Raw genomic sequence first — 12109 nt, 5'->3', positions numbered from 1 at the left:
CGCGGGTACATTTGTACCGTAAATATACATTGAAACATTGGAGAAATTCTAACAAAGATAATAGAATTACATAAGTAATCTCAAATCTTAAGGAGCCCTTAATACTCCGGTAAAGTATTAATGGCTCCTTAAGTTTGGACACCAACTTGTATCTCCCTGGGTAAGTTATGCTATAGCTTTTCGTGATGGCTTTCCGTGATATTACGATTTCGATTCAACATGTTTTTGCCAAGTATTATTGTATAAAGCAGATTTAGACAAATTTTCGTTGTGGTTCAAACAAGGAACGTTGATTTTTACAACCTCGGGTAGACGATACAATTAAAAACGATTGGAAATTTGCATTATAAACGAATGTTGACTTCATTGGGTTAAAATTATAGCGGTTTTAGCTTAAGGGTCTAAAAAACAGATGGCATTGAAAAACACGACAAAAAACGGATTTTTTACTTTTATTAGTTTATAAACGGCTTAATAAGTTGGCAACCGTGTTTTATAACTTTCGCTTCTTTTCCTTACCCACGTAACGTCAGTTTTATAGGTTTGCCTAAAAATCGATGCGTTCTCCTTAAACATACACTTGCCGCCTTTTAACGATTTTAAATATAAATTAAACCCTACCTTCTCGTATTGTTGCACGAATGTATTTAGTGACCAAACGTTCACTGTATGGGATAGCATGCTACCCTACCTTGACAGCCCGGACCAAGGTTTTGCAAAAACACTTAAAACTTTAGAATAATGCTATAAAATTTGGATCCACAGAGGACGTAAAAGACGCATTTACTTAAACTAAAAAATGTACACCCAAATTTGAGGTAAACTGCAAAATAATAGCAAAAAAGTAACTGATAAATAGTTCCATCCCTTCAACGATTTTTCAATTTCTTGTAGAACTATGTTTTTTCATTTTTCAAAAAACAGACAATATTCAAGTTGGCTTAACTGCCGTATTTCAACGTGACTAACCACAACAATCAAAGAAAAGTATAAATATAGATCTTACATCCTATCTCCTTCGTAGATTTGGCAAACATTATGGCACGGCATGCATTCCCCAGTGACACGATCCGGCCATTTATCAGTGGGACATTCCGACACACATTTGTCGCCATCCCTGTAATACTTGCACGATGTACAGTTGTATGGTCCAGGACCACTGCATGTCGAATTGCATTTCGAGTCGCATTTTGCGCACCCATGGTCTGTCAATGTAGAAATATAACACGTTATAGAAAGTACATAACATCCCAAACTCATATGCGCATTTTCTCTGCCAGGCAATATATACATTACAGTGTTGATGCAAGAACACATATGTGAGCAGACACAACTACGCTAACACTACCTAAACAATCAGCAATCATATTAACCCATACGGTAAACGCTTGGGTATTGTCTAAAATCGAAAACATTGCTTTGGGTGTGCATTGCTAAAAACGAAAATAAAACGATTTAATATTGCACTGAAAGAAGTCGTTGCTGTGATTTTCTAAGTTTACTAAATTAGGAACAAACCAACGTTAATTCAGTATTTTTTTAAAAAACACTGATCAAACAAGTCCACTGACGAAGTGCGTATTATTTTTTGTAATGTGGGGTATGGTCGGTCGCTAGGGGTATAGAAAGGGGCAAATAGCAAATCGCTCAAAAACAGGTGACAAAACAACCATTTTTTACAATTTTAGTTTTTTACGAAGTATGTGCAAAAAGTGTCTTGTCTACAGAAAAATGATTATATAAGCAGAATTAAAATCATTTTTGGAGAAAAAAGCGTTAAAAATCTTCACGTCACCTATAAACATCATTTCAAATTGCAGTCACATTTAACAATATAAATGACATCTCTTATGTTTGTTTGTTGTTCTGTCAGAAAGAAAAAAAATGCCTTGCAGGAATCAACCGCAAGATTTGCCTACTAATGAGCTCTCGTGAATCAAATGTAAGTAAACAAACACAAGCTCCGTTCCGTTCCGGCCTGAAGTAAGCTCTTTAGGCTGCAAATCGTTCGCAGGTCATCAAGACAGTCAGATCAACTCTATCGATAGGTGTTTATTTGCCGTAACAACGGACTGCGGAGCATCAGGCAAAAACCTCCATAGTGTGGTCGAAATTCGAGATTCCCTTATAAGGCCACGTACCGTGCGATTCCTGGTAACGCGCGGGGGTTGCACAGTTTTTGCAGGACGTGCTTTAACGTTGTCACGCCGAGTCGCTCAACATTCGACATCTCTCGTAATTTTACTGCGCGATTTCCTGTTTTAAGTTTGTCAATTTTTTGTGATGATCCTGTCATGAAATTATACGCCGATTTCTTGCGAAATTAAATACCAATTGCACGCTGCGGTGTTTGAAAGACGCTGTCAGATAATCGAGCGCCGATGACGTCACGGCTGTCACTTTCATGACGTCACAAAGTTGTTTTGTCGACAGGGCGTTTGACCACCCAGAGGTCAAGAGGCAAAAGTTTTCATTTTCATGCTAAGATCCAAAGAGATTGCCGGACCTTAGCTGAAAGCAGGCAGTATGAAGATTATGCGACGTACAAATAAACAAATTAATACGGCGGGACGCAGTGAGATGACAAGCTGACATTGGAATGTACCGCGATTTGATCTGTGGTTGACAGCCGAGTTAAGCCAGTTATTGGACAAGATAAACCGCAGTGAGATGGCTTTGACCTAGAGGCGCCATTTTTTTCTCGAGTACCAATTTGTAGAGGTTAACCGAAGGTGATCACGACTGGTTCAATGTGACCATTTGAATTCGTTTTTCGCTCAAATGGAAAGTAGATCAAAAAAGTATTTTTTTCTTTCGGTGTGAATTATATGTTTATGAGATGCGTTCTAAGGCGCAATTATTTGTTATGCGTTCAGAAAAAATCAGTCTATAGTTGTGAACACAAAATATGAACATCCTGCAGTAATGTTTGTATGAAACATTCTCATTCTTTAAATTCTCTTTCTTAGCATTCCCATGACCACATTTACCCACCGACAAGTTTTTCAAAATAAGAACAATTTTTACCATAATAATGTTAAAAAACAGCAAATCAAATCACGTGACTTACTTCCCTCCACTGTGTAGATTCCCAGGTGGAAAGAACATTCTGGAAGACAGGTTCCCTCGAACGAGTAATTCCTACACGACACACATTCGTCAGCACCAGGTCCCCAACATCCGTTTAAACAACTCGGATCGCAGCTAATGTTATCACCTGTGGAAAAGCATGTTAACATTTTGACTGTAGATACGTGAAATACACCAAAATCGTTTTGATCCAGTTTTCACTTATTGCTGTAAGATTTGCTGTGTGTAAGTTTAATGCTTCTTTTAAAGTACTGTTGGTTTTTTTAAAATTCAGGATCGTTCAAAATAAGGATAAGTTTAGGTTAACAATTTTTTTTGCCCACCATCAATTTCACGTAAACTTTTCAGCAGACGTAAAGATCACAGAATTTTGGAAACAATAGAAAAGCGAAGCGTAAAAGGAGAATGTTTGACATTTCTGATGACTTTTTTTTCAAAAACGCTTTAAAACCTAAATTTGTGTTTTTCAGTTTTAAGAGTAAAACTTTAGCAACGTTATACTTTAATTGTTCAAAAACAGTGCGAACTGTTAAATAACGGATGTTATAAATTTACTTTTTCATCGAAAGACAACCACATCGCTTTTTTTCTGAACACATTTTTGCATATAGATGTCTGGCATTATGTTGAAAGCCGACAGGATCAGTAAACTCTCAAGCGATACCATATCTTTTCGAGAAAAAAACGTGGCCCTGTTTCGTATCGCAAAGCCCATCCGTCGAACCAGGATAACGCGGTTTTTCTCGAAAATACAACGTAACACCAAACAAATAAACAGCTTTGAACTTGTGGTTACCTCGAATAAAGTCGTTTTGAAAGTATAATGCTTAGGGCACATGAAAATAAAACAAACGAAAAACGACCATGTAGGCATACAGAACTTATTTGACATGCAATTTATATATCATGTTGTCTGTAATTTAAAATATCGTATTTAAAATGCGCCTAATTATTTTTTTACATCAATGGTTATGCACGTAAAAGTAGAAACACTGTTGTTAAAGAAAAAAAAACAAATATTTTTTCCAACGTCTTACATCTCTAAACTTTTTTTTCATTTATTCCTGACAAAAATTCAGTGAAATGTTAAATAGAGATGTAATGTACCTAAGCGTTAGGAAATGCATTTGACATATTAATTGTACAGCGGTTGACAAGACTATACCGCACCCCGCATGGAATAAGTTGTTGTACAAGTAATATCAGAAAATAATATAGCCGTTTCCGGAGTCAAACCGCACAAAAAGCGATTATTCAAATTTTGTATTTTTGTTGTAGTGGCCTCAAACATTACGATGATTATTTGAGACCAAATTACACAGAAATTACAAATATAGTTTTGCAGGAAATTATTTTCTGGATTAACACATATTTGCAAAACTGCAGTAACTAGCTATTACTGAAAGTACAAATTCAAATCCATTAAAAAAAAGCTAAGATGAATATATTCATACCGGGACTGATATGGTCGAACTGGTGATCCCCTACTACGAATCTGAAACGGCTGATTCGGTATGACGCCTTTAATAGGCCTGGCGTACTATGATTTAAAAAATGGCTTAAATAAAACTCACAATTTGGTTTATTGCTTCGAAGCAAAATCCCGTTATGGAAGCTTCTGTGTTCTTTAGGATCCTTCAGCAATGCTGACCAGTTCACTAGGCGAGCATAACACAACTTGCGAAGAAAACCGATGTATATATTTCCATGTAAAATCGTTTTTAGCGATTTGAATCCCAGGGATTCGATCTGAAAATGATAATCGTATAAAGTTTGGTAAAATAAGTATTGTTACTATTCTCTAAAACAGGGGTCGGAAACCTTTTTAGTACTGCGGACCATTTTTGAAAGTACAATTTTATCGCGGACTGGCCTTTAAAAAACTACAAAAAATTAGCAATTAAAACGTCTAAATTAGTTTATCATCCCCGGGATAAATGTGCTGAATGTTTTAAAGCATACGGCCCGGTAACGAACTCCTCACGGACCGGCGGTTGCCGACCATTGCTCTAAAATATAAAAACTAAACAACTGAAAAATTGTTTGCATACTTTTGAAGGATTTATCTTTATCACTAAAGTTAGCACTGCGATTGTCTGGAAAAAGAAAGAAAATCCTATAAATTCGCAAAGTGTTTTAAATTATATCAATGGGATGCACAGGATCTGTACCCCTAATAGTACACATGTTAATGTCCACGATCACTCAGTCAAACTGTTTCAGTGTTAGGCTGTGTGAACCATGCTATCAAAAAATGTTATTAGTTTTTTACTATTTTATTTTGTTTGTTTTATCTATTTTTCTCTAAGTTATTTAACCTTCATTATTTGCAGTTTTTGGAGACTGACGATGCCTGTATAGGCGAAATCTCGATTTTAACAACGTCGTATTTACTGATTTTAAGTCAGAAACATTTGCTTCTTTATTATCACTTGTTAAATTATTATTTAAAACTTACATGTTTAAGGTAAAATGGTCCCACTGGGCTCATACTGTCCTGTATAACAAGACTAGCAAGATCTTTTACAAGGTCAGTACCGCCTATCTGTTCAAGGTTTTGGAACACCGAGAAATCTCGAAGTTCTTCAGGCCACGAAACAATGTGCAGATAACCTGAAACGGTGTAACGGTAAGATCGAAATCGTCGAAGATATATTGAACGGATGTGATGTGACAGGAGCGTTATATGTTACCTGTTATCTCTCGAACGCTTTTGAATGCCTCGGTGACTTGCTCGACAGTAAGAGGTGGCAGAGAACTGTGGTTGTCCCTAAAAAAAATATTGAATTTTTAGTTTCAATTGTGGTCGTTGGTTGGTTGCCATTGCCGTAAAGCTGTTGTCGCAAATTAAAACATTATGCGCTGATAAGACGCCATTTTCAGCATATCGCTAAACAAAGTGTTTCATTATTTGGTGAAGTCTTGAACGATGTTGTAGGACCTATTTATGAATTTTAATACTAAAAATCATTAAAACCTACAAAAATATTACTACATTCAAAAACATTGCACAAAATAACAAAATTTTCGTTTTTGAAAATTTTGTTTTAAATTAAAAAAAAGCAAAACCTTACCCCTTAAACACGTAGGAATGGAAGATAAGATTTCCATTGATGATCTTGCAATCCTTGAAGTGGTGAACGTTCAATGAGTTTACTGTCTTTTCGTCAGCCAACTCCCCACCGTGTAGCCCAATACCGTTGCATTCTGTCAAACAAAAAATCAATATCACATATTTTTTTATGTTTTTTTAGTATTGACGATCAATAATTTGTGAAAAATAAACAAGTCAGTCTGTAAGTCCCAGACGTTAATTTAAAACCTTAAGCATCCATAGGAATTTATCAGGATACCTTTCTCACACGATTGAGGCGTGCATGGAACGCACGTGCTATTTCCGTCGTTATGGTAACCGCGTCTGCATGACTTGACACAACCACTTAGTTCCACCAGAAGGTTACCTGAGGTCAAAAGACAAGGTTACGTCGGCACATGCTTGAAAATGGAATCCTTGTTCCGTCTAAAGCAGACACCATAGTTGTGCACCAAATTAATCATTTACTTGAAATAAATTCGTATCGTTTTATTGTTAGTAGCGCCGTTTGTTTGTTACATAATCGTTTCGTTTCATTGTTCGGAAATATAACAACGATTTAATTTCAATTACTAGGATATAAAATGCTTGCCTAAATAATAAATGTGTAAGCGATACATTTAAAAGCATACGTTTCGGGCGCCAGGTATGTCGCGTAATAAATTTAAACACATCCTACCATTGTATTACTGTAGTAAAGAATGTATTCAAATGTGGATGTAAAATGGAAAATAAATTCTGTGATCTGTTGATATGTAAAAATCAAGCAGTCAAAAATATACGTTACTATTGTGTATCTCATAGAACTCGTCACCATATTACGTTTGCCGAGGTAATTAAACTCCAAAATTTGCTGGTCACCACAGCAAACATAAAAACACCAAAAATGACCGCTCGTGACGTCAATAAAACATGCGGTTGCTATGACTACAGTTGCGAGCTGATAATCTGGAAAAACGTGGTCAAAACCTCAAGTGCTTTCTGTGGTTGTTGATATTCCCGCAGTGAAATGGCTGGGTATTTTTTCGTACATAATGAAAAGTAGAAATGTTGTCGTAATAGAATAACGCATTTACCATCAGTTTAATTGACAAAATGCATGAAGTTTTTTAGAACATCATTGGTGTATAAAACTAGATCTAAGAATGGAATTTTTTTTCCTACTAACGGAAAATTGGCATCTTCAGTTCTTTATTAAAATAGTGTATAAAACTTATATTGCATATTCCAAGTGTTGCCTTTTTGCTGCAAACCGGCAGTTGTATAAAAACAATAAAGGCTACAATAAATAAATTTCTCCAGATCGAAAACAAATTTGAGCACCCCAAAACAATGCTACTTAAAAAAAAAAGATTTGATTTAAAGCACTATATATCAATACCCAAAAATAGCTCTTCTATGCTTTAATGGAGCACACAAAGGCAGTGATATGTTTACCGTTGTTTTGGCGCATCAAAACAGGCAATTCGTGCACCTCAGATACTGTTGTCGTCATAGATTCGGTTGCCCAACCCAACTTAATAACACCACATATGCGATAAAATCGTTCAATACAACACGCATATTTGTTACCCTTTTGTCGTTACCAAAATTCTATACGGGTTGGCATTTAGTACGTTTTAAAATGCTTGCTATAAAACAGCATACGAATTAAAAGAGTGCCTGTATAGTTTATTAACTAAAATACTCAAATATTGTTTTTCAGTTATTGTAATTTATACATACTTGGACATTTGTCGACACACTGATCGTGGTAGTTGTATCGAAACTTCGGGTTAGGGACATTTTGTTTTGCAGCAGAATCGTAGATGTGTTTGGGTGGACACTGAAGCTCACATGAGCCGCTGTCATTCACGTGAAGGCAAACCTGAAAACAGAAGATAAGTTTTATCGATTTAAAGTTTTTACAATTTTTCAACAATTTATTGGGTGTGTACCAGGAAACGCATGCATACTTTTTTTTCGTTTTTTTGAAACTTTGTCATTACGTTTGTTTTGGCATTTGTTTCAGTTTTTCGACTTAAGAAAACAAATCAACCAATAGTCGACACAAATAATCAAATCAAAGAAAAGATAATGACAAAAATATACAAAAACGGAAAAAAAAGTTGAGAAATTTAAGGAATTTAAAACTTGAGGGAGGAAAATTGTACGAAATTTTACATGTGGTTTAAAAATCGTTTTTTTAGCTCTGGAAATGTGACGAGTTTGATAAATGACCTTTGTGAGGTTTAGCATCTACTATGGAGTATATTACAGAGGAATGAAAATGAATTGTTCGGGGAGGAATTCATCGAAAAAGGTCCGAAACCACTGGTGAATTCGTCGTAAATAAAATATCTGTGATAACGTCGAAAAAAACATACTATGACAAGGTTGCGTCAAAATGACGTTACCAACCCAATAATAAGCATAAAGAACAAACGGGACTTTCATGTTTTACAGTCCTAATCAATAATCTCATTGTGTCCATAATCTGTTTGTTAACTCCAAAAACAAACCAAGTAACGTCACAAAAACGCTCTTAACCAACGTCAGAAGACGGTTGGCACGAGAAAAGCGAAGTCATTATTCTGCCACGTATATTCAAGTCTTAGGATAATATAGCATAACAAACAAATGTTAAACCAGGTTTAGTTGTATTTGTATTAGAATTGATCTGGCTGGGAATGTGGATTATGAAGTGGTTACAAGTTTGCAATTAAATCAAGAATTTTTGTTGGGATTTTTGGTGTCGTGTGTGCATTGTAAATCAGAATATCGACAATTTAAGGCATCAGGCAGTTATACGTTTTTGCAATGCAATACATTTACCAACAAACACAAAGACACAGATTGGCTAATTTGCACACCAAACAGATTTTAACATTAGTTATTATACAATAAAACTGGTTTTTTTTTCTCAAAATCACTACATTTCAAACCATTACATAAACACCAATGAACGAAAAATGCATTTATGATTTGGACAAAGAAAAATTACTGATACTCACCATGCAGTTGTCACTTCTGGGACCTGTACAGCCCACAGCACATTCCTTATCACAACAATCGTTTCTACCTGGTCCTCTGCATCTTGTCCCGTCACAAGACTTTGAACAAATCATGTTCGTACCTATAAAAACACATGCCTAAAATTAAAAATCATTTTTCGGCGCTTCTTAAATACGTAACAAAAAATCGTTAACTGAAATACCTGGAGGTATAAGGACCACCTATAAAATACTCCACACAACTAAAAAAAAACTATTTTTTAATGCAACGTAGCAACGTTTACTTACGGGTTTGACACAGGGCTGGTAAATCCTTCCAACAGTATCCATTGCATGAAGACGGACAAGGTTGACCTGCATACGAAGGTGAGTTGTTAAGTGTATGTATATAGCGAAATTGGGCGGAAAACAAACAATTACACCACTAGGTCACGAAGGCCAACCGAAGGCGCGAACACAGTCCAACTCAACAGCGATATTAGCAAACGCGCTCAAGATGTAACAGAAAAATATAACTGATCGCACAAAATAAGAAGTGAATATGGTTGAAAAGGTACAAAATAGAGGTAATTTATGGCTTAATGTAATTGTTATAAAAAAACTAGAATTTTGAATGATTTTTAAATTCTAAAATGCGAAATTATTATCACCAGCTGTATAGAATATAACTTTAAATTAAAAATGTTGGTATATGGGTGAAACAAAACAGTAAAAACATGGGTACATATAGTTGGTTGCATCCGTAAGTGGATCACTCTGTGCACATATTTCGTTCAAAAAGTTAATAAATGTTATTTTATACAACCTATTTGCATACAAAAGTCGATTTTATCATTTACAAGCACGCAGGGCTTTGTACTTCAATTCTCCATTACTGCAGTACAACTATAGTTATGCTCACTCGTGACAATGCCACGTGCCTAATAACTTCAAGGCTAATGCGAAGTAAATCAATCAATTGAAGAATTTCTATTCTACTAAACGCAATAACAGATCAAAACCAACGTTTAGGAGAACGGGGTGATTTTTCTCTGCGTTTTTTTTTGCCATGACTTTATCGGCTTAATCGCTAAACGCCTGTGCAGCGCAGCTATGTTTTGACGAGCTTTCTCGGCAGAAGATCGATGTGCTTTGTAAACAGACTTCGTGGCAATGCGAAGATATTAGCTACAATGCATTCACGTTTACATAGCTTGAAGTTCACCTACTGTTCTCCTCTCTAATCTTGCGGTAACACACTCTGTAGTTTAAATTATAATGAAACAATAGTACGTGTTCTACATGCTCAATGTTTAACAAGATGGAAAAATGTTTGTGTGTATGATAAAAACCAACTAAGGTTACGTCCTACTTATGCAAAGCTAAAAGGTTATGCAAAGTTAAGTGGTGGATTTCTGTAACTGCAAGCAAATTGTAGAACCTGATTGCATGGTTTATTGTTTAAACCATTTGTTTAGTTTATAACCTCAGTGACAAATTAAAAATATTTCTTATGGTATACACAAGTGGTTCTCAAACGTTTTCATTATTTTTTCAAAATGGTCCCTTTGCCATTATTTCGAGGGCTCGCGGTCCTTAAGCCTGAAAGTGTATTACAGAAAAACGAAAGCCGATTGCAGGAGTTTAGCTAGTTATGCAAATCAGGGCATAACAATGACCCAAAGACAGCTTGTGACATCACTGACAAGACAAAAAAAATCACGATTGTGCGCGAACAATTGCCTTTTTCTTAGTTGCATGCAATAAAGGCTATTGTTTAGCAATGGAGACAGTCGATTCTCAATCCTACTTTGATATGAACTTATTTATTGGCACAAACTGACGACAAATAAGATTATAGAGTTACTTCAACCTTTTCGCGGTCCCCCTAAAATTGCCTCACGGACCCCAAAAGGAACGCAGACCCCAGTTTGAGAACCGCTGGTATATACAGTGAACTCAGATGACCCAAAAATGTTTATCAAGGACTTAAGATATTAAGAGTCACGTATATACGTCAATGATAAACATAAATGCCGGTGATATTCGATTTTTTGGTAATTTTTGCGTTTCATAATATTTTTTCAATAGGGTCAAATAGGATCGTTGCTATTTACACAAGATATGTTTAAAATACGATTATGATAATTTTAAAGTGCTTAGATCAACATAGAGAAGACATTTGTGCACAGAATTTTGAAATAAAATACATGTCGCAAGTAATACGATCAAGGATTGAATTTTACCAACAATTCAACATTTTTTGGATTCGCCTTCAATGACTAACAACTGAGCTATTTTGGATCGCGTAACACTGTGTTGTATACAACCATTTGTGTAATTTCGGTGAAATGGCTTTTCCTGAAGCCAGTGCCGGACTAACCATTAGGCAAAGTAGGCACGTGCCTACAGGCCAGTCAAAAATCCAGGCCACTTTAAAATCATTAGAAATTTGGTCATATTTTCAAAATAATTATTTTGTGTATTGAAAGCGATAAGATTGACCTCCAAAAACTAGTTGACGCGTTTTCAATCGCAAAAACGCGCAAAGTTGGAATTTAGTTAGGCATATGACCAAGTTTTTGCACGGTAGGCCTACCCTGAGTTATAGTTGCAACAACGATCTTTGTGACAATGATTTGGCAACACTGATAATTCTAAATTTTTAGTTGGCAACCCTGATTTTCGGGCCACTTATAAAATGTGCCTACAGGCCAGCAGACCCTTAATCCGGCACTGCCTGAAGCCTGTACAAACCCAAGTTGTGCTGCTAATTGTGAAGGGTTGTTCGCAGTTATGCTGTAACTTATCTAGGGCACAACGGCTTTGCAGACGCTGCAGGGTTGATGTAATGATTGCATCAAATATTAATGTAAGGTTGGGGTGAATTTGGAAGTGTGGCTGTACTTAATGGAACGTTTAATCATTGCCTTCACCGCAAGCATTGATAGAT

The 12109-nt window shown here is 35.9% G+C and overlaps 1 protein-coding gene across 3 annotated transcripts in view; it reads right to left on the bottom strand.

The window, feature by feature from the left end:
- The window catches only part of LOC145204279 (epidermal growth factor receptor-like), a 48313-nt gene that overhangs the window by 14874 nt on the left and 21330 nt on the right, over positions 1–12109 (bottom strand). For all 3 annotated transcript variants that reach the window (XM_080076760.1, XM_080076761.1, XM_080076762.1), the window contains exons 5-14: positions 9466–9531; positions 9178–9299; positions 7910–8051; positions 6444–6551; positions 6165–6297; positions 5784–5860; positions 5549–5703; positions 4665–4839; positions 3071–3217; positions 1007–1205 (exon numbers count right to left, since the gene is read on the bottom strand). In XM_080076760.1, the coding sequence (XP_079932886.1) occupies positions 1007–1205; positions 3071–3217; positions 4665–4839; positions 5549–5703; positions 5784–5860; positions 6165–6297; positions 6444–6551; positions 7910–8051; positions 9178–9299; positions 9466–9531 (1324 nt within the window). The remainder of the gene's footprint in view (positions 1–1006; positions 1206–3070; positions 3218–4664; positions 4840–5548; positions 5704–5783; positions 5861–6164; positions 6298–6443; positions 6552–7909; positions 8052–9177; positions 9300–9465; positions 9532–12109) is intronic.

The sequence above is a fragment of the Phallusia mammillata genome, chromosome 8 (assembly GCF_965637545.1).
Source record: "Phallusia mammillata chromosome 8, kaPhaMamm4.hap1.1, whole genome shotgun sequence".
Lineage (NCBI taxonomy): Eukaryota > Metazoa > Chordata > Ascidiacea > Phlebobranchia > Ascidiidae > Phallusia > Phallusia mammillata.
This window is presented reverse-complemented; position numbering and strand designations above follow the sequence as displayed.